A 21,887-nucleotide genomic window follows, 5' to 3' on the forward strand; every position below is an offset into this window, starting at 1 on the left:
TCACATTCATTCAAGCAATTTCTTCTTGTTCTTCATACTCCATAAGCTCATCTTAATTTTGCTGGTGTTTTGGCGGCCCGGACACTGCGCTATCATCGTCGTTCTTGGTTACGTGTATCAATTTTATTTATTTGGGCGGGTGCGTCTCATAAATGCCCCCAACTTTACGCCCGTCCAGCTTCTCCGACCGTGAATCTAATATCTCGTCTTTCTCCAAATCGAAAACTCAGTATCCCTTGGTGTCTTTGGCAAAACCAAGTAACATGCACTAAGAGCTTCTGGCTTCGTTCTTCGTCCTCTTCACTTGATCAACGTGAGCATACAATGAGACCCAAGCACTCTAACGTGATACATCTGAGTCTTCATCTTAAATCCCAGCTCAAACGGGGTATTGTTTGGGTGGGAGAGTAATTGATCAGGTACACCGCAGTGCTTACTGCCTCTGCCCACCAACATGTCGGAACACACTTGTAGTGTAGCATGCTCCGTGCCTTTTCCATAAATGTGCGGTTCATTCGCTCTGCAATTTCGCTCTGTTGGGGACTGCATGGTACTGTACGCTGATGTATGATGCCATTTTGCTGACATAACTCTGTAACTGTGTCGTTGACAAATTCCGTTCCGTTTTCCGAACGCAGGCACTTGAAACAGATTCTCCATTGATTTTCATGCAACGTTTTGATCATCTGAATCTTGTCGGAAACTTCACTCTCCTTTACCAGAAAGTAAACCACCACATATAGTGAGTAATCATCCACAAAAGTCAAAATGCATTTAGCACCTCCTTTGAAACTGTCCCATCAAGTCCGTGCAAAGCAACTCCAATGCACGTGACGTCTTTTTTATGGAGCGTCCCAGAAAGACTTCAATCGTCTGCTTGCCCTTCATGCATCTACCAAACAAGGGGTTGATACCTTGATTTAGCGCAGGTACACCTTCTGTGAATCGTAAAGTCTTCACTAAAACATCCATGTTTGGGTGTCCCATACGAGCGTGTCACAGCCTTAATTTGCTATCAGCTCCCGAGGATTGACTCTTCTTGCCACAGTTGCCTAAGCATAGTTCTTGTCCCGAATGGTGCACGAAGCACGCCGAAACTCCACGCAATTGGCAAGCTTTCCCTCCGACAGTAAACGTCTGTCAATTCCAGGGATATGTAGCACTTCCATGATCGATATACGTCTTCCGTCTAAGCTAATAAGCTTCACTGTTCCAGCTCCTTCAACGCATAACTTCCTACCGTTACCTTGACGTCGCTTGAAGTCGATCAAGTCACTTCGGTGAGGGGTCATGTGTGACGTCGCACCACTATCAACCAGCCGGCTTGCTGATTGCTCCTCCCCACAGCAAATACTGCATCATTCCGCTGCAACGCTTTCTGGAACAGCTCTCAGCTGGGCAGTCTGGACACAATTAAAGCACTTGCCCAAAACCCGCTGTCCTTGCGTGGCGCGTAATTCTTGTTACCACTTCCTCATCTGACCTTAATCCGTTCGTCATTGCCTGTGGCACGAAACGCTTTCTCACTTGCTTCCTTCTTCTGTAGCCTGTCTGACTACTTCAACAGCTTCTACTTTACTTCGATCAGAGTGATGTCCTTGACGTTCTTCACGAAAGAAGAAATCATCTCATATTCCGCCGGCAAGCTGCTCAGAAGTATCACATGCTGTCATGATTCATCCACCGGCTCTCCCGTCGTCTGGAGTCCCACGATCAGCGCGTCGAATGCGCCCAGATGTTCTACAATGAGTGCGCCACTTTCAACGTTAAACTCATGAAGGCGTTGTGTCCCCCTGACACGGTTGTGTAGAGTGGAGCGATTGTAGAAATCGCGAAGCGTTCCCCATGCCTTCAAGGCCCGATTAGCGGTCCGAAGCTTGGTCTGGCGTTAAATTTCGACGCTCTGGGCAATTATACCCTATGCCTTGGCGTCATTCACGAGCCACGTCACCGTTATTTTGCTCTCATCCTTTGTGCCCATGATGTGCTCCAGAAGCCCTTTTCTTGCGAGGGCCATCCTCATGTTGATGTTCCAATTGGAACAACAAATATCTCCTAGGAGGGCTTTGCTTCGCTTGGTAGTCATGGCGGTGATGGTGTGGTGAGCGAGGCTTTGTTTGCGGTTGTTAACATGTTGAGAAGATGGCAAAAACCGAAGTGAATATATCAAGGTCCTTAGTTCGCTAGTCTGTGCTATCTCTAAGTCTGTCTTTCTCGATCCTTTTAGAAGCTTCTTAATATAAACTTATGTATCTAGACCAATGATCGACTACCATTATCCCCGTTATCAGCATCCGTAATCAAGATAGTGATTAAAAACATGACCGTTATCCTTTTGACGTCATCCACATGCATTCATAATTACTCAACATTCTATCAGCCACTACATGTCTAGTTTTATAAATAAATCCTACCGCTAAATGATTGTCATCGCTCAGACTGTTATCTTCTGCGTGAAATCAACATCTTCGGTACTATTGTAGGTGTGGTTATCGAGCGCACCATGTGCTGCAAGTTGACAAATTTTTGATGGAATCTTCGATTGGTAAATTGATCCTTGCCAGCTTGATATTGGGAGCTTAGACTGAATTTCACTGTACACAGAATTAAGTAGAGGATATAAGCGGTATTACTAAACAAACATGAGCCTTATTGAGCCACGTGAGTGCAATAACTGCCGCTTTTTACGTAGGTCTCATACTAATGGTAGAAAGAGAAGTGTCCGATGACAACGATGCAGCCATGCAAAAGAAAGGATTTGCCATGCTTTTTACGCTTAAATAATATTGGTGACTTCTCTACTGTAACCCATTTCCGACGAAAGAAAATCATACATCTGGAAGGAAAATTAAATTTATGGAACTTGAAAAATATCACACCACTTTTCGACTTTGCCAGGATCCGGACTTAAATATCGTGTACAATTATATAAGTTTGACGTTACACTTTTGTGTAATCGCACAAAATCAGAAAATTGAAAATATCGGTATATATGAAACAATGCATTAACGACAGTAATTCGGTATAATGATAGCCAGGTTCTGGTCGATATAATAAATGAAGTCATCTGAGAAAGGAAATCAGACCTAGTTACTATCGGGGCTTTCGGTTCCGCTCCTTGTTGAAGCGTATGAATTCAACCACAGTGCATTTCTTAAGACTTTTGAAGTCAAAATTCTATCTATGCAACGTTTGGTGACCTTGTTGTTTCAAACTTGCAGTCTATCCCAGGATCGATTCGTGGAGGGGTTGAATCGTACGAGAGGATGGAATTTGAGATGCTCAAGTACCTAACTTCTGGAGAATTATACAAGTTTATGAACATATGTGTATCGATGGCCCCGACGTGATCAGGGAACTGTCGGCAAAAGGTACGAGGGCGCCCTTCACAAACGGAATCTCAAACACTACACACGCTTACGCGACGAGGGAGCGATTCCCGACGTGGAGGAAGAAGGGCAGTGTTGACTTGGAGGGAAGAGGAATGACTTGATACCTTAACGGTAAATCTGTAGAAAAATTAAAATGAGTTATGATTCCTAGCTACATTCAAAACACCCCAAGGCTCTCAGATCAGGGAACTGTCGGCAAAAGGTACGAGGGCGCCCTTCACAAACGGAATCTCAAACACTACACACGCTTTCGCGACGACGGAGCGATTCCCGACGAGGAAGAAGAAGGACAGTGTCGACTTGGAGGAAAGAAGAATGAATTGATACCTTAACGGTAAATATGTAGAAAAATCAAAATGAGTTATGATTCCTAGCTACATTCAAAACACCCCAAGGCTCCTAGAGATTATGATAATAAAATCTTGGGTTTCTGATTTATAAATCAAGAGCGTACTACGGTTGAACCTCAGCTTCAACTAATAAATAATCTGAGGTGTACGGAGCTTGAACTTCGAAAGATTGAACTTCAACTTTCGTGTAAGTTCTCTAGTAGAAATGACTAACTTATGCCACCCACTTCTAAAAACAGGGACATGTCGGTCTCGTCACCAGTACAGATCCCCAAGTAGAAACCAGCGTTCTAACTCACACGTTATGTTTGTGACCTCATATAAGTATGCATTAGGAAACACCATACTTGCAAATTCCCACGTTATGAGCATAGCGTAGCAAATGATATCATCCCCTCCTTAGAGTCAAAAGTATTTTGACACTTTTGCAGACCTTTAGGAGAAGCTAATTTTTCGATCAACAAAATAAGCGATCAAGTCACCAAGCCAACATTAAAGAGCGTTCTTTGCCGTTTAGGCGAAGAACGATTTAAGAACTCTTTGACGCTTCTTCCATCGCAACCAAAGTAGAGAAAAGAGGTTCTACATGGAACGGTTCTCTCGTTGGCGTCGGATCAACAACCGTGATGATTCGACCTAGCCCATCGCAGCTAAGCTTGACTTTTGGCGGACATTTGTTTGCCTTGAGAAGGAGAACAAAATTGAGAGTCTGCTTTGCCCAGTCGGTGCTGGCAGGACTCTTAATCACGACCAAGCACAACCAAGCTCTGGTCGTCGTAGTGTTGTTTCTAGCAACGCTTCAAACGATTCCCGTATCTGTGTACCACGTCAGGGACATCAGACGCTAAGGCCTGACGAGGTTCCCACGTGTCCGAATAAGATGGATAGCCGCGCCACCGAGCTCTGTAGAAGCGTTGATGGTTCAACTGCTTCTTACCAAAATGACGAGTTGACCAACCCTCGTGATCGACAATCGTCTCAACCACCCAACAACGTTCTCCACAAGAGTCCAATAGCGGAGGTGGAGCTGAACGTGAAAACGATTGAGCGACTCTGGAAGCAAAAGAGCGCTCATCGCGGGCAAATTGAGTCATTGCAGCAGCGTTGATCGACGCTTGAAGATTGCTGCGAGAGCCTTTCCAACCTTATTGCAGAGCACTCGAAACCCGACGTTCTGACCGATGGTTCCGTCCAATGCTCGGCTTGAAAGTCTCGTTTTGAAGTACAGTTTAAACAAACTCATGTTGAACATATTCGGCTCTGGAAGGACGTGTGATAGCTTACAAATACGTGTTGCGCGCTGTTGAAGAGCAACGTGATGAGTACCATTCTCATCTTCAAGGGTTGGAACCAGTAAGAAGGCAATCCTTCGATGTCCTTTCAAGCTTGTACGCCGAGATTAATCTTCAGGGTGAAGAGTTGATTGCTCTTCGTGAACAAATGGAGGAACTTTATGATCAGCTCGATCATCTACCATAGGTAGAGTAGGATCGGCAGATCCACTCGAAAGATACGACTTTAGCCTACACACATAAGATGTAGGTTTTAGGCACATGCGTGTAGACATGGCTAATGTATACGCTTCACCATTGCATTTCATCACCTTGATTGGTCCTATAAATCGAGGTAAAAGCTTCCTGCTTCTCACGTTATACTCTGCATGTTCAGGCAGATTTGTAATGGAAAGTAGTGACCTATTTACATTCTTATTCTTTTTGCAAATCCTGAGATTCCGGAATTGCGTCTCGAACAAACCGAACAATGGCAAGACTCCTCGCAATATAGTCGTCGACGTGCTGTTCCTCACGACTTGGCATGTCGTCTAGAGGTCTCATTGAGTCAAAATTCGCTTTAAACTCTGTGACAGCATTTGGGTCTGACTGTGGCTCTATAGCCATAGTATAAATGGGGGACTATAAAGTAAGGTAGAGACCTCGCCCATTATAGAAGCAGGTATTCTATGATGGATGCAATAGCTCACATAAAAAGGCAAATGGCCTGTTAGGACAAGCGTGGAGTTGTTTACCGTAAACTCTACAAGAGGGAGAATATTTCTCCACTCTTTGAGCGATGTAGCGTAAATACGCAATACGTCTTCCGGGACCTGGTTTACACACTCTTTTCGACCTTCCGTTTAGGTTGTAGCGCTTTTGATATGGCCAATTTGGTGCCCAATAGTCCAAACAGTGCACGCCAGAATTTTGACGTAAAACGGGGGTCACGGTGAGACACGATCGCAATAGGAAGGTCATGCAGAAAAAAACGCGTAGAAAGACCTTAGCTGTCGTCTCGGCAGAGATCTTGTCCGAAATAGGCGTAAGATGAACTATCTTGCTGAATTGGTTCAATTACACAAGAATGCTACTGTGCCCATCTGTGTCAAGAGGAAATCCAAATATGAAGTCCATACTCACAGACTTCCAGCAGTCAGTTGGCACTGCCAACGACCAAAGTAAGGCCTGAGTAAGACCCGATGGTTTCACTCTCTGGCAAATCACACAAAATCCCACTTACTTGCGCAACTACAATTTCATGTGTGGCCAATAGTAACCTCGAGAACGACTGAGAAACGTTTCCTCACGTCCGAAATGGCCACCCAAGGGCTGTCATGGTACTCATATAAGATACGATGACGCAAACCTTCGTTACTTGGAACAACAACTCGTGCCGTATCCCCGTGTTCAACCGTATGGTACAAGAAATCCCTTGTGTATCCCAGAACGGTAAACACGCAATCTTGTGCGAGACGGAAGACCTTGCAGTGCTTTGTTGGAGGATAATTGAAATACCTCAACAAGTCCTGACATGTCTCATCAGACTTGTACCCTGACAATTTCTTCGCACACTGTACTCGTATGTTGTACTCTGGTCGTCTGATCGTCTTCGCATTGTCAACAAACTCGTGCATGTTTTCGCTTTTGTACTTTGATCCATAGTCCGGACGTCATGACAGCCCATAAACCAAGATATTCGTCTTGCCTAGCTTGTAGTGTACAACAAATTGTACTCCGCATAGAAGAGAAACCATCAAGCTATTCCTTGCGATAATTGAGGAGTCTTTACTGGCGTACACAGGGAGGCATGATCTATTTAGATGGCAAAGCGCTCCTCTGCAAGCAAATACACACGGAGCTTAACCAAGGCATACTTTTTTGCCGGACGTTTTTTGTCATGAACAGGACAGTTCCGTTCTGTGGGCAGAAGCTATCGCGACTGATACAAAACAGCTCGCTATCGACCTTCATCATCGTGTTGCATAAACGCAAAACCGACGGCATAATCACTCGCATCGCATACAGCAAGAACAAGCATATCGTGGATTGCAAGCGCAAGAACAGGAGCTTCTCCCAGGGCAATCATGACAAAATAGGAAGTAATTTTATTCTCTTTTCTAGCAGACCAAATGAATCTATTAGTGAGACCATTCTGGTAATGTTTCTGGTAAATGCAACGGACATTTCGTCCTGACTGTACGCCAAATCTATTCCATCAAGCCGAGATAAGTCAGTTCTAGTTTTCGCATTTCTAGCTACGCCATCGTATGTCGAAACCAATGCGGTTCAGAACTTTATCGTCCGCGCAAGGGCGGACGGTAGGGATATAAGAACGCTGGTCAACCCAGGCAAAAGGTGTGCTTGCGTTCTTATCGGTAGTTAAATCTCCAATTTATAAGCATAACTAGTCTGGTATTGCGAGATAATAACTTAAACATATCGACTGCAGCCGTGCCGTTTTCAGCGATAAAGAAACGTCTTCACGAACGACAACTAAATGTGTGATTTGTCTGCCTTTTGAATTAGCACATTGACCGTCAGCCATAGTGTTGTTCACTTGGCGTACGATGGTCAATCTCGTCATTATACAGTCTTTGATATCATTGTGAAGCGTAGCCGAGCTGATACCAGCAATTTGGGTCTTATCGATAAGCTTGCCAAGCAAGACTACTTCGTTGTTATGTAAACGAGTTTGAGGCTGATCAAATCGTGTATTTTGAGGGGTAATGAACGCCCATGCAGTAAATGTACAGACGTACAATGGACGCTTTGATAAACCCTACATCCAATATCAAACTTCTTGCTTCCCAAAGATTTCAGCAATGCTGATCATGGTACTTTTGGCCTATTTGTCAAACAGCTTGTTCAAGCACATGCGATTGAGGATTAAGCACAGCTCAAAAGTATGAGCGTCTAAACATATTCCGCGTAGCTCTGGACTAATTTAAAGCTTTTGTGACCTGCTGTTGAGCGTCCAGATTAGATAAACAGTTTCTAAAATATAGCCGACCACTTCCGTAGAATCCTTTTGGAGCGCACACTGCAGCAGGCAGGGTGTCTCTGTTCTTTACGGGAATTGACAGGATTTATCGACTAGGTCACGGGCAGTAGACAAGATAAAACTGAACATCTATGAACGCATATCCACTCTAGGGATCAACATTTTTAATCAGCTTCTGCACGCATCTGGCTTTTTAAAAGCATGTACAATACGCCTCTTGTCGTTGGACTGTCAGACATTTGACTCGCAAAAAATCTTGAGGAGAGCCATCCCAAAATTTGCCATCATAGTTCTGCGTGTGTCCTTCACGACGTATCCAATCAAGATGGATGGTACCTTATCAATTTGCGATCTGACCCGCATGCAACGTTTTGCCAACATTTCTTTACAAACTTATTCAGATGAAATGAGAGTTCCTGCCTGATAAAATGATCATAGACTTTCATCAGGACAGCCCCGGTTGTTCCCTTACTAAATGAATAACCTACCATTTACAACCTGTAGAACCTTACAGCACATGAGATTTTCTGGAACTTTCCAATACCGTTACTACTATCCTATGGCTAACACCAGAGCTATCGCATCTTCAAGCACTCAGCAAGCACGTTTCTGCTAGCGAGCAGATGTAGGCTCTGTCTTGACTTTCTGTCAATCCGTGGTCGATCGCTTTTCGTCCCCGAAGTGCTATCATGACTTGATTTGAACAGTGATTTGCATTGTACAAACCTAAAATCTGCAGAGAAGTTCAATTGAGCTGTTGGCTCGTCAATTAGTGTTTACGACATTTTGCTCATTACCGCGCTCAACTTTCTCGTTTGGGGACAAAAGCTTGACACATTGATGTTTCCAGTTTGGGCATGATTTCAATTCAGTCTCTCTTGTTGAAAGTGGGACATTTATCTCCATCTCCCCCTAAGAAAGCTTGACGATGAGCGTAAGTGACATCGCATTGGAAGCTGCCTGTGTTTTCACCAACGCCTTTTAGGATCTTATCAAAAGCAACAGGCTTGTAGCGAACATCAAATTAAAAAATGATCTAACGAGTTTATGTTAGCTAGTATACATAGAATTGACTTGTAAAATATATGTAAGAATGGGTTTTGAAGCTTTAAATTTGCTTAGTTCTACACTACTTCGTTATGTTTAGCACATGACATATTTGGAATCAAGTTGCAAGAGCGAATACTAGAAAAAATGAACTAAAATCCAAAACGAAATAGTAATTGCGCGGCGTGAGGCTTCGACTCACACGTCCCATGAACGTAACTGTTGCAGAGGTAACACCCCTACCAGATAAAATATTTCTGCACTTGCTTTGAGTCCGAAGGACAATGGGTAATGTGTATATTTACCAAAGTGGGTTACATATCCCATTCACCCTTCACCACCACGACTTTACAACACTCCTTACGAGTTTGACTCTTGGTGAAGCTTCGGTGAGTCATTAGCTCATCTCCGCTTGAAAGCAAAGTATGTTTAGACAATGTTGAACCACCATTTGAGCCAGGCCATGATAGTCTGAAATTGTAAGCAACAGCACTGCTAAGTTCAATGCGCAAGACTCAGCATGGAAAGGCGTGCTTGCTGCAGACACCACAGTACATCTTAGTCGGTATGGAAATAAGGAACCATATATCGAAGCTGACAAGGTAAATCTTGAAGGTCCGAGTCTCAAAATAGATAATGATGGTTTATTGAAGTCACAATGTGAAAATCGGCTAAGTCAGATGTCGTGGGTGACAGGCCCACGTGCGGGTCTTTGAAGGCTCACTATTTTATGACAAAAAAGACATTCACTGGATAGTAGAGTGATTGAGCTAGCCTTATACCGCTATTTTATCTGATAGGCAATGTGTTTGTTAAACGACTCTGAGATAGTATGTGCACGAAGTGCAAGACCGGTCAGATCTTCGCCAGCATGAAACACTGGTGGGTTTTGGCTCGGATCGAGATCCGCGCGTGCAGCGAGATTTGGCAAATTTGCTTAAAAATGGTTGGAACAAAGTTGAATTGGCCGCAACGCGACATCTGCAGACGTATGTTCAGCCAAAAAGACGTGATATCGTATGGCTGAGGATATGCTCCGAAGTGCAACGTAACGGTTATAAAAAGATCTGCCTTGCTGGCGCCAATTGCTCGGCTACCTTGGTCATGTTGCCAATCTCGCCACAATCACTCCAAACCGTTTTTAATTAAAGTCAGAGTTAGCGGCCGAAATAACAAAAAGATACCCGAACTAACTGTTAAACTCTGACAGATTATTAAAATTACCCCAGACGTCTTGTCACCGATCCGCTCGTATAGTATTCAGCTCTCAAAGCAAAGTACGATGTGAATAAGGTGTGCAGTTGCTCATCCGATATCCATGCCAGTTCACTCTGCTGTACTCATGCTACTTAATTAAGTAAGTCGTTCAAAGGCAAACTTGACGTTTCTTCGAAAGTGCAGCTCTACCATTTAGCCTCAGTAAAGTAGATGTATGATAAGACTATTGTAATGGTTGCATTACAGAAATCAAGGCACTAAGATAGTTTCTCCTCCGAGCTTTGCATTAAAAATTTAACTTATCTTTATGACAGCTGATACAGCTACCGATCAAACTTCGAACTTGGAACGTGGTCCTTCATAGCCTGTAGATCTATTCATCCCGCTTCTACACTTTCGTGATCACTTTCTTCAAGCGATCATGACGGTGTGTAAGCCAAGTCATAAGTGCTGACGACGCTATGGAGATCGTATCAAAATGAAACTCTAAACCCTGTGGTTATTTTGAACACTAAAACTATTTCCATTTTATCAAATACTTGAAAGCCCTAGTGTTCACGCTAGCCCACCAACCGCTCAACTTTGAAGTGAAATTTTTTTCTCGTCTATCAGTACCAGCTGGGTATGCCCTACCGCGGCTAGCCATCATGAGGTCTATCGGTCGATCTGGTGCGCCAACTACCTCCGATTACAACGCTGCAGACCAGAGCCAACGTTAGGTGGCAGTTTTTGATACACACCGTCATACGGTGCTGCTATGAGCCCATGCACAAACTTGCCCTAGCACAGCTAGACAATTGACACAGAAGATGATCAAGATGTTGCTTTGCCTTCAACTGAGCCTCTTGCGTGCAAATGATCGGGGACGTCATACGCTCACAGAATTCCGCGTACAAACCAGGATGTAATTGCATAATTTTGTATTGGTGTAGTGTATAACTCATTTTTTATGTTATGACCGTGAACGGTCGAATGTAGCGTGAGCGCAACTAAGTTTTGTAGACCTTAGAGACCAAATGTATAAATAGGTCTTGCGGCATTCATGAGAAACTTCACTACACTTCATCTTCATCCGAGTGTTGCCCGCCTCTTGGCATCGGAGTACTGCTTCGTCCTGTTTTGACTGTAATATAAAAAGCCTCGGGATAAGGCGAACTTGCAACCACTCGCATCGATAAAGCGGCATCTGCTTACCCGGATGTTTTTCTTCCCAGACCAGACGCAACATAAAACATGTTGCGTCTGAACCTTACGCTGTAACAGCTGCCGCATCACTTAGCGACGTCGGGCGACCAAAAATTGCATCCACGATCGATCCGGCTTATACCTCACCTCGAAGGTAATTTCACCTAAGCGAGAAACCATCTTTCTTTTCTCTCGTGATAACACATGAACGCATCTGCTGTATGTATCATAAATGGCTGAAAACTAAGCAGGTGTGCTCTCACATCATTTATTCTTGTCGTGAGGTGAGTAGTTATATTTTGGCGAGACTTGGACGCGATTGTGTGTTCATGTTGTCGTCATCGGGATGAAGTAGATCACAGCCTATGGCAAAAGCTGTAGCATCGCAAACGGCATTGAATAGCAGATCTAGATTTGCAAAAGTCAACATCAAGGCACACATGAGGCTTCTTTTCACAGACAAATGCCACCTCCATGCCGCACGCCGGTATCATTTGACCTTAGTTTATCTACATGGATATTATGAGAGGCCGTACCATGTCAGTATTACCTTTTTACTACAATCTATATTAGTACAATATGTTGTATATCCCTTTGAGTCAGAAACACTAGCCAGCCTTGATTTTTGCAGGAACTGTCGACAGACAAATGAACTAACCCAGAGACGATATCTGTCGGTGTTTAAAAAGACACCTTCATCAATGTTTGCTAGCAGTTTATTAAGTGTATACTCGCAAGTACTACTCGCAAGTACCTTATGTGTTATTACATCTCTAACACCAGTGCTGTGCACAAAAATGCCCGAATGTCTCGTCGAGATAGGTTTGGCGTCGGCACAAAGGGACCTGAGCAGCTGCTTCACTAAACGGTTGAACGTTGCTGGTGCGTTAGACAAAATCGTGAAATCATTTTCCACTTACTGAATATTCCGCGGCTAATTACCATAGAAAGAGGGGTACTGCTATCTCTTGGCGCAGTTAATGATATCCAACGACTAGATCAGAGGTACTAAATGACTTGTAGCCAACTATGCTGCTCTGGATTGGACTTAACAAGCCCTACGATGCTGTGTAATGGAAGAAGACTTTCGTATCAAAAATGCTGTAAGGATCAGGAATTGCAGGGTGCAAGAAGTGAGGCGAAACTTCAATTGCAATGGATACTCGTTGGATGATCGACAAACAATCGATAGGTGAAGATTCCTTCCCATCGTCGTGAAGACAGTGTAACGGGTACTTGCTGTACGACTGTGAGCATATTAGTGCAAAGTGCACCTTAACCGGTCACTACAATAAAATGTAACATATCTGCATATACCCGGCTTTCGTCTTGTCGATGAAAACACATTGCTTGCTTTAAATCAAAGGTTCTTAAGAAAAAATCCAGACATTGGACCACTAAAAGTAGAGTCTAGAATCAGGACAATTACTCTTATTAGAATCGCAAAAGATAGGGGTCTGTTGTACATATGTAATTTAATTGCAAATTGTCTGTGCTTTCAAATCTATGCAATCGTCTAAGTCTTTCGTCGACTTGTTAATCAAACCCAACAAAAATCATATAATCTGCTGAAATGCAATCTAAAGCTTACTGTAACTGATCTCCTCGGATGCCGACAATTGCAATCATGATCGCAATTCGACAACAATGTCTTTCTGCTCGCTTCGTTGCGCATAGCAAAGACTACCGAAACGATTCGACGATAACAATCTTTTAAGAGTAAGACGTGGTCTTACGGATGGTGAATAGTTAAGTATAAAACATCATGTAATTATTTAAATAGTATTCACAAACAAATATCTATATTTCCAAAGTCACATATTAACACTATTTCGATTTGTTAGAAAATAAACTGGACACCACTAGTTAAATCGAACTCTGGAATAATACATTAGTAGACTCAATGTCTACATAAGTTGTGATATTTAATCACTACAGTGCCACTTCGTCGATTTCAAAAGTTTTTAAAGCACTTTGGAGTCTGTCCATCGCATTAGCAGCAGTAGGACGTTTAGTTGGATCGACTGAGATACACTCTTTAGCAAGAGTTAAGACTTGTTCGGGACAATTGTCCGAAAATTGTACTTGTAACTTGCCTCCTGCTACCATTTGCAATAATACCGAATCAGTTGGTCGACGTCCACTTGCATTCTTGACATTAGCGTATGGCATATCATGTCTATCAAGTTCACTAAGTAAGACACCAAATGAAAAGATATCAGCTTTTCCATCATAATGTCCACCCATCATCACTTCCGGTGCCATCCAAAGTGATGTACCCACAGCATTAGTCATTCGATCATCAGATCGTTCTCGTGACACCCCAAAGTCTGTGAGTTTTGCTTCAAGTTGTGAGGTAAGTAAAACATTGCGAGATTTTAAATCACGATGGAGAATATTGGGCTCTAAAGAATGAAGATACGAGAGTCCATTGACAATATCCAGTGCGATTTTCACCTTATCGTGATCAAAGCCGCGAGGTCGTGTTTGATTGGCGAGAAAGTGATTTAACAGAGCTCGAAGATCACCACCGACCAGATACTCTGTAACACAACAGACGGTACTAAGCGATTCCCATGCAATGCCAATAAAACGGACAATACACGGATGTTCAAGCTTTGCCATGACTTTCGTCTCTGTAAACAATGCATTGATCTCATTCATGTCTTGAGCTGTTTCAGGTAATAATGTCTTGACTGCCACTGTTTTCCCCTTGTACGATGCCATAAACACTTGACCAAACCCACCACGAGCAATAAGCTCTTGAATCTGAATTTGTTCAAGAGGAATGCGAGCAGCCGTAAGTACAGGATCATCCCAAATTCCTCCTTTATGCATCTGTCGTCTCGTAAATGGATCATCTCGAACAACTGCAAGAATCTCTGGACCATTCGACATCTCCTTTCCATCATGACGATTTCGTCCACTATTAAGCTTTCCAAATGAACCTGGAGGTGCAAGTTTTGCCTTGACAATTGGAACTTCTTTGGATCCACCAAAAGCTGATGGGAAATTACTCTGCATCTTGTTAATTTTCTTCTTTCGAATCACAAATGCTGCCACGACGCACATCACACAGGCTAAAGCAACCACAACTCCAGCGATAGATCCTCCAGACATTCCAGATGATGAAGTTGTTTGATCTGGTGCTGTGACCGACGTACTGTGAACAGGAGGCGATTTCTTCAAGTTGGTATCTGTTGGTGTATTCGCTAAAGATCCGTTCTCATCCATTGTGTCGTCCGTGTTTACGCTCCTGAAAGGTGGGGTACTCGTTGGGGTTACTGATGATCCATGCGAAGTTGGGGGATCCGAAAGTTGTGACGGTGTTTCTTGAGTGCCAGTTCGTGGCGTATGTGACGTCACTGGTGGATCATATTCTTGAGCAATTTCATTCTCAGGAACTGATAAAGCAGTTGCTTTTGTTTTACTTCGATCATCCTTTCAAAGAAGAAGATCAAATTCTGTTATCACAAGTCATTAACAAGACGTCAAGAAGATAAAGACGTACCATGTCATCATGAATAAAGTCGTAGGAATATTGCTTCATTCTTGTGTTTGGATGGAAGAAGAGAGACTGGAATGCGATGAGCTAAAAGACGTGAGTACCCCAAGTAATCGACCAACTCTCATCTCCATCTGTTGGCTTGTCCATCCAAAGCATGGTGTCCCGAACTTTTGTCCAATTATTATAGAGGAATGGTTTTAAAACAGTACAAAAACCAAGCATCAAAGTGGCAGATGTGACAATAGTGCACATCAAGTCAGAAAAACATGTAAAAGAGTGGCCATGTGGCAACGTACAACAACATTAGTCAATGTACACTTTAGTGCGACATTGCGAGGGGTATTGATTTAAAGAGAATACTACGTTAGTGGTTGCTAAAAGCATGGTTAATTGCCAGTTAATTTGTTCACCTTCTTGTCACATGAACCACTATTATATGCGGTTGTCCAAGTAAGGGGAAAGGTTCTGTGATTCGGAACATCTACGCCATTATTTCACTGCACGAGCTCACAACGCCCATCATAAGATGCCTCAATGTATCGAGCGTACAATTAAATAGACAGATTGAGCTTTTTTGATTCGATACGGAAGACTGAAACAACTTGCTCACTTCACGGAAGACGACATGATTAAGTCACAGCACTCACCACTTCCTTTGCCAAGTAAAGACGAAACGTGAAATGTCTTCCTGTAGATTTTGCAATTGAACGCCAGAGAAGCCAGAAATAAATTATAAAGTTTGACAGCTGTGATGGCCATAAGCGAGATACAAAGGCGCGATTGACCACAGGACCAAAAAATCTATACTTCATACCTTTTCTGGTATTCCTATCCTGTCTATACCTGATGAAACCCAAGGATTTTTCATTTGCGACGCCTAGAACTACAGCGGATCAACGTTATAGTAAGCTCTCAAGATGTAGCCGTTAGCGATGATAAGTTGATTGTTTATAGTGTTTAAGAAAATCAATGTTGCTGTTGTGGTGAAACTTCAGATTGAAATTTCGTAAATTTCGAGGATGTGATAGAGCATGCTGGTGGTAAAGATCACACCGAAGCATGAAAGTGAAGATATTGAACTACTCGGACCGAGTATGAATCCTGACATATTGTTGCTAGCCATATGCTTTTATTTGTTACGTAATGCATTCATCCGTGCTACAGTTGTGATCAATTCATGTGCATCAGCGTTTGAATCCCCCGCCTTTCGGATTCTTTCTCGAGGTCACTACTTTCTTCTCGATTCTGCATGCTTAATTAAGCTACTCAAAGACAATTGATGCATCTATCGTGAAAACAGAATGAAACCGTTCATGATTACGCATTGAAGGGTATATGACTGACTACCAAAAGTCTCCTTGTCGAACCGAAAACGTCGATAATCAAATCGTTACAGAAAGGAAATGAAATCTTTAGATCAATGCTACCTTTGTATAGAGCAGAATAATCTCGGATAGTTCATTGCGTCTCAAGAGATTGTTACTATCAAGCAGTAGCTTTTCAAAACCTTCATTTCCACACTCAAGGTCTTAACGTCAATCTTTTTGTACAAGAGCATATACCGAGCGTTCTCATGACGCAGACAGCAATACCACATATGGCAACAACACTAGAAGCATAGACTCGATTGAGAAAGAAGCAGGCATTTCTTTCATGCTCTATCTACAAATGCATAAGTGTTAGGATGAATCTTTGTTCGCGTTGCTTTATCAGATCTCCGGTATACCTCTCAGAGTTTAAAGTACGCTTCAAAGCCAACCAGTGCTTCATTTTAATTAGTAACTCCTCAGGCAACTACCAATGATAACGACTGAAGACTATTTTATAGGAATCCGACGCCTCACTACATTTTGGTGTCTTCAGTATCAGAGAATCAACCCTCAGGTTCCAAAATCTGAACTTTCGTTGCCAGGGACAAGCTACATGAAAATATTTCATCGCGGATATTACAGATAAATATAGTCGCATCCGTCTGAATTTTTGACGTCTTGCAAGTGAACGGCATGTTGATACATTTTTCACAGCGCGCTTTCGAACTTGTCGCTGGCATTTGGATGTAGTAGAAATGCTCAAGTTGTATATATGCGTACAAGCGCCTTCAACAAGCGAGTTAGACGTAGAGATTGGCAACTCGAGTATATAAGTTCTTGTATAGAGATCGAAAGCCGCAACGTATCACTCATCACTCCGTAAAACCATGAGCAAGCCGTTAGACAAGTGCGGCGCAGTTGATTGACAAAGCAAATCGTATTGAGCGTATGAACAGAGGAATCGCTGTGCAGTTTATTTGCTGCTTACTGGTACTGAACCATGATCACAATCTGCATTCCTCTTGCTTGTATCCCCAGCCATAATTTCTTTCCCAAACCAAGAAAAGAAGACCAAAATGAGAAATGACGCGTCTGGATGACAGAATGTACACAAAATACTCCTTGACGGTCAGTTGGACCCTTGCTCTTCGCCGGATACCACGTTGAGGTTCAAAAGAACACTTGAGAATAGTTTCAAGTCACCGAAATAGTAATGCATTGGCGACTTTGATGTGTCGTACTCTTTGAACAATTCAAAGCTAAACGCCGACAGCCACTGAAATTTAAGATTTGACTAGTTGATTAGCTGATACTGGTTCACATTTGCTGTACGTAGCTGTCCAAGATCATATTCTGAGATGTTGACATTACGCGTAGACATACTATCATCGACGTTTGAAATCAACACGACATCCGACGTACTGAGATGAATAAGTGTTAGAACTGCTTATACCTCATTAGCACGACGAGGCATTTGCTAGATGATCGGCAGCTCCGTTGGAAAGGAGAATTTCTAAGTACTTCGTTTCGGGAGAGCTTGTTGATCTTGCAAGGTACTGTTACGGTCGGATTGGATCGGAAAATTCAACGTCGGTCGTTACCCTCTATGGATTATGTATATATGACACTATTCTCCGGCAGGACTGTTTAGAGTACTAGGTGAAGAAAGCATTTTAGGGCCAGGGACCTTCAGAGAAGCAGATATACGCTTGACGCAATTACCACTCACACCCTCGACATCAAGAGGGCACTCGTCTTCGCCTCCGTTCAATCTAGAATCAGATCATGCCCGTTCTGATAAAGTGATAAGCTAATTGCAAGACATTGCGACCGCTTGGCTGGTGTGAACGACGGCCGAGGGTATGCCAAGCTGTAAGTGCCAGTGACACCAGGGTAGCTGCCTTAAAAGTAAAACTTTAGCTATTAGTAGATCACAAATAATGGCGTCTATATTTTACCCTGTAGCGGTTGTGAGAGTGGTGATAACATGGTAGGAATAGCTGATACTTCTGCGTTTGTGGCACTTGCAACAGCAGATTGGTCACCTTTCTCTTTGTTATATCAGTTTGGCTGTACGACGTCACTGCTCCCTTGGTAATGGCCATTAGCGTGACATACAGTGATTGATTCCAGTAGCTAGGTCAATCTGACGACGAATTCTCCGAACCGAGGAAAACATTTGTGGTGGGTATGCATATGTTGCAATGTCTTGGTATTCCTCCAGCACGAAACCGTAGGGTGATTAGAATCTTTAATGGTGACTAACCCACTCATCGCACTCTGTGTTCTTAATGCTGTACTGAATTACGACATATGACCACCTCACCATCACTTACAATACTGCAGCGGCGCTGCCGTAGCTCTTTGCTTAGAGGAAGCTAAGCTAAGGTCTCCAACCTTACGCTCCTTACAAGACCAGTACGAGTGCAGCGGATCGCAATCCGCTGCCTCCAAGTGTGCTCAAAACCACAAACAAGGTAAAGAGACACTTCCGTTCAAATGAAACTGTATTCAATTATTCTAGTTGCGGCAGAGCCGCCAATATCTAACGCCTTAAGAATTCCTAGCAAATATAGTAATGCCTAATTAATACAGTAAGATCTAGTTAATATAGCAAAACCTGATTATATGCAATCCAGCCACGTAGTGGCTTCTTGTTACAGTGTAGCCACACCATTGTGTGAGTATACCAATTTGTGTAATCTACACCTATGCACAGTTACACCATCTGACCCACCCTTTCATGCAAGGGTACGTGTAACCCCCGTTATTTTCTCACTCATCACAATTGTGGATATCCACGATTCACATTTAACTGTTGCCTCATACGAGGCTCGCGTGTCTGAGACGCCTTTATGTTCTTTCTCTTTTCTAAGAACATCCTTAAACATTCTCGGCTCAATGAGCCCCTTGTCTATCGCACGCAGAACACGGCGCCCGCGGGCAAAGTCCTTTTCTTCTTCTGCATAGGGTGCATCTCCGGACAGTACGTTCGCGGCTTCACGGGAAGCACATCACAAGCCCTCGGCAACCGAGCGCAACACACCGCGCCCGCCCCGGGCGACGAATATTCTCGTCGAGGATTGGAAAAGGTCGACTACGAGTCGGATACTCCTATTTTCGCACGGGGAGACGAGGAGAATGAGGTGCGCCAACGGGGCCCAGCCCGAACCGTGTGGATACCGTCCATTGATTATTCCCGACCTCTCGACTTCCGGGGGATGTGGTATTGTTACCAATCGCCTTGACGAGGCACAGGGGCAGCAATTGGAGGCTGTCCACAGAGTGGCTCTCATGCGCTCGTATCCACGTTCGGTCCTAGACTCTCGTGTGAAATACGGCTACCGCTCGGCGGATCCCGCTACTGAAGCGAAAGACGCGATCACTTGATCGTTAGGCGTCTACGAAGTCTAGCTCTCGGCCACTACACAAGCTGAGTTTGATCAGCGGTAAGCTCTCCGAGCTCGCTTTTTGGTACCCGAAGAAATCTCAATGAATCGGTATCGCGCTCGGCTTTGAGCATAAAGAGGAGGTGCTCCTGTACCCGCAATGTGGACTATTCCTCTGATGCTCGGCCCTAGCGAATTCGCTGCATATGATGAGGAACTATTTGAGCGATGGGTGCAGCGGCACCGGAACTTACTTGCTGTCTACCTTACAACGAAGCCACAAGGAAGTGAACATGCACGTTGAGCACCATCGCCAATTCAAATTCAAGACGCAACGCCGTCTTCCTGCGAATCGTCGGCCAGTGCCATGGCTCTCCAGCTTCCCGGGCTACAGCCGAGGAGCGCGGTGTGCACGATAATAAGCTTTCACGACGTCCGGGCAGTCTTGCCGAAGTGGCACCTCAACCTCCCACGAATTCTCGGATTTTGGGTTCTCCCACCACTTCACACGATATTGGGTTAGTATCTGTCGTCGACGTCGACCCACAAGGCGTTCTACGTGGTAGTGAACGCCGCCATTCTCATCGAGAAGAGTCGGCAGCGCGCGATGACGACTTGGTCGATCGCTGTCCGGTGACTCTAGGCCGCCTACCGGTGTGCGGAAGACCTCGAGACCCTGAAACTTTGTTCACCGACTGCCTCACGTTGAGGATTATCGCGCTCTGTCGAAGCGGCTCCTAGCCGTCGAGCATCAAATACGTCACTTTGTGCGACGGTGGAGCGCCTTGAGCCGTTGAACACGTAAATTATTGTACTCCGTGCTCAGAATGAGTTGCTGTTTTAGCTATTAAGTGGCTGGGCGCCGCCTAAGCGCCAACGCTTATGCGCTCATTTGCGCCGAATCCCGATACGGCTTAAGCAAGCCCACATATCATACCGGGTGGGTGAGCATCCTTCTCGGAAGGTTCATCGTATACGCAAGACCTCTTTTGGCCACGACCTTAAAAGGTCCAATAAATTGTAGACGGACCTTTGTCCTATAGACAGCAGAGACACCATCTGTAGAAAGCTTTTAGCATTGAATAGAACTAGGTCTCCGACCTCAATGATTTCAACATTTTTTCTGCTTCTTCAATCTGCATATTCTTGCTGCATGTCTCGGCTTTCAATCATGGCATCTCAAACGTGTCGTAGGATACGCAGTCTGGTAGACAGGAAGTCATCAACTTTTTTACGGACAGTGAGAAGACTGATACCAGCTAGCCGTTCGGCTATTCCTTCCCCACCAAGCCCTGAGTCATGCGGTGGCGTCGTCAGCGGGACGCGAAAATTAACAAGCCCGTTCACGTAGAACGGCGTGCAGCCGGTAGATGAATGAACTGCAGTGTTCAGAGCAAACTCTACAAGTGGCAGCATGGTGCTGCAGCGCTTCGGCGTCTCAGCGCAGACACCCCAAAGAACGTCTTCAGCGACGCGATCACGCGCTCAACTTGAACATCGGTCTGCGGATGGTCCGCTGATGATATAGACAACTTGGTGCCAAGCACCTCAAAGATTGTCGATCAATACTTTCCAGTGAAGTGCGGGTCTCTATCAGAGACAATTGACTCCGGGAATTCATGCCGTCGAATGACACGACTGACAAACAGCGTCGCTGTACCCGCATCGTCGATGGTATCCGGCACTACCGCAAGATGATTCATCTTGCTCAAACGGTCCACGAAAACCACCACACCCGTGTTGCCGCCGAGTCCTTCCGCCGGACAAACACAAAGTCCACACTCATGGACTGCCAACACCCGAAGGGTTTCGTTTAACTAGCCAGCGGTGCCGCCGCGTTCGGAGAGGATGATACTCTCTGTCACACACATATGTGCTCGTCCATTTGTATAGCTTTTGCCACCAATAGTGGCAACTCACAGAGCTGTACGTCTTCTCACGACCAAGATGACCACTGGCTGGAGTGACGTGGGCCTCATGGAGGATAAAGTATTTCAAATTCTCACCGTGAAGAAGCACAATTCGTGGCGTATCCGTCAGGTCGGTGCTATTAAACAGCATCCCGTTATTCAACGAATGTTGGTATATCGGTGCGTCAATCGCACACCGATAATTTCAGGCTTCAAACTTCTTGTTCCCGAGGGCTTGTCGTAGAGCTACACACATACCATTACCCGCGTATGCGGCGCGGATCAAATCCGTCACTGACGACG

At 44.3% G+C, this 21,887-nt stretch overlaps 3 protein-coding genes across 3 annotated transcripts in view; 1 reads left to right on the forward strand and 2 right to left on the reverse strand.

Moving 5' to 3' along the window:
- The window catches only part of PHALS_04457 (uncharacterized protein), a gene marked incomplete at both ends in the record, with an annotated part of 2,500 nt that extends 2,490 nt beyond the window's left edge, over positions 1-10 (reverse strand). The window contains one exon of the mRNA XM_024722267.1: positions 5-10. Coding sequence (XP_024573360.1) covers positions 5-10 — 6 coding nt within the window. The remainder of the gene's footprint in view (positions 1-4) is intronic.
- A 9,338-nt stretch (positions 11-9,348) lies between these two features.
- On the forward strand, positions 9,349-9,780 carry PHALS_04458 (uncharacterized protein; the record flags this gene model as incomplete). The annotated part of the gene is made up of 2 exons (XM_024722268.1): positions 9,349-9,453; positions 9,535-9,780. The coding sequence occupies 2 exons, from the start codon at positions 9,349-9,351 to the stop codon at positions 9,778-9,780; spliced, it is 351 nt and encodes a 116-aa protein (XP_024573361.1).
- Positions 9,781-13,399: 3,619 nt separating this feature from the next.
- On the reverse strand, positions 13,400-15,017 carry PHALS_04459 (tkl protein kinase; the record flags this gene model as incomplete). Its single annotated transcript, XM_024722269.1, has 2 exons — positions 13,400-14,908; positions 14,979-15,017. 2 exons carry the CDS (start codon positions 15,015-15,017, stop codon positions 13,400-13,402), a joined length of 1,548 nt encoding a protein of 515 aa, XP_024573362.1.
- Positions 15,018-21,887: the final 6,870 nt, after the last annotated feature.

The sequence above is a fragment of the Plasmopara halstedii genome (assembly GCF_900000015.1).
Source record: "Plasmopara halstedii genome assembly, contig: Scaffold_262, whole genome shotgun sequence".
Lineage (NCBI taxonomy): Eukaryota > Oomycota > Peronosporomycetes > Peronosporales > Peronosporaceae > Plasmopara > Plasmopara halstedii.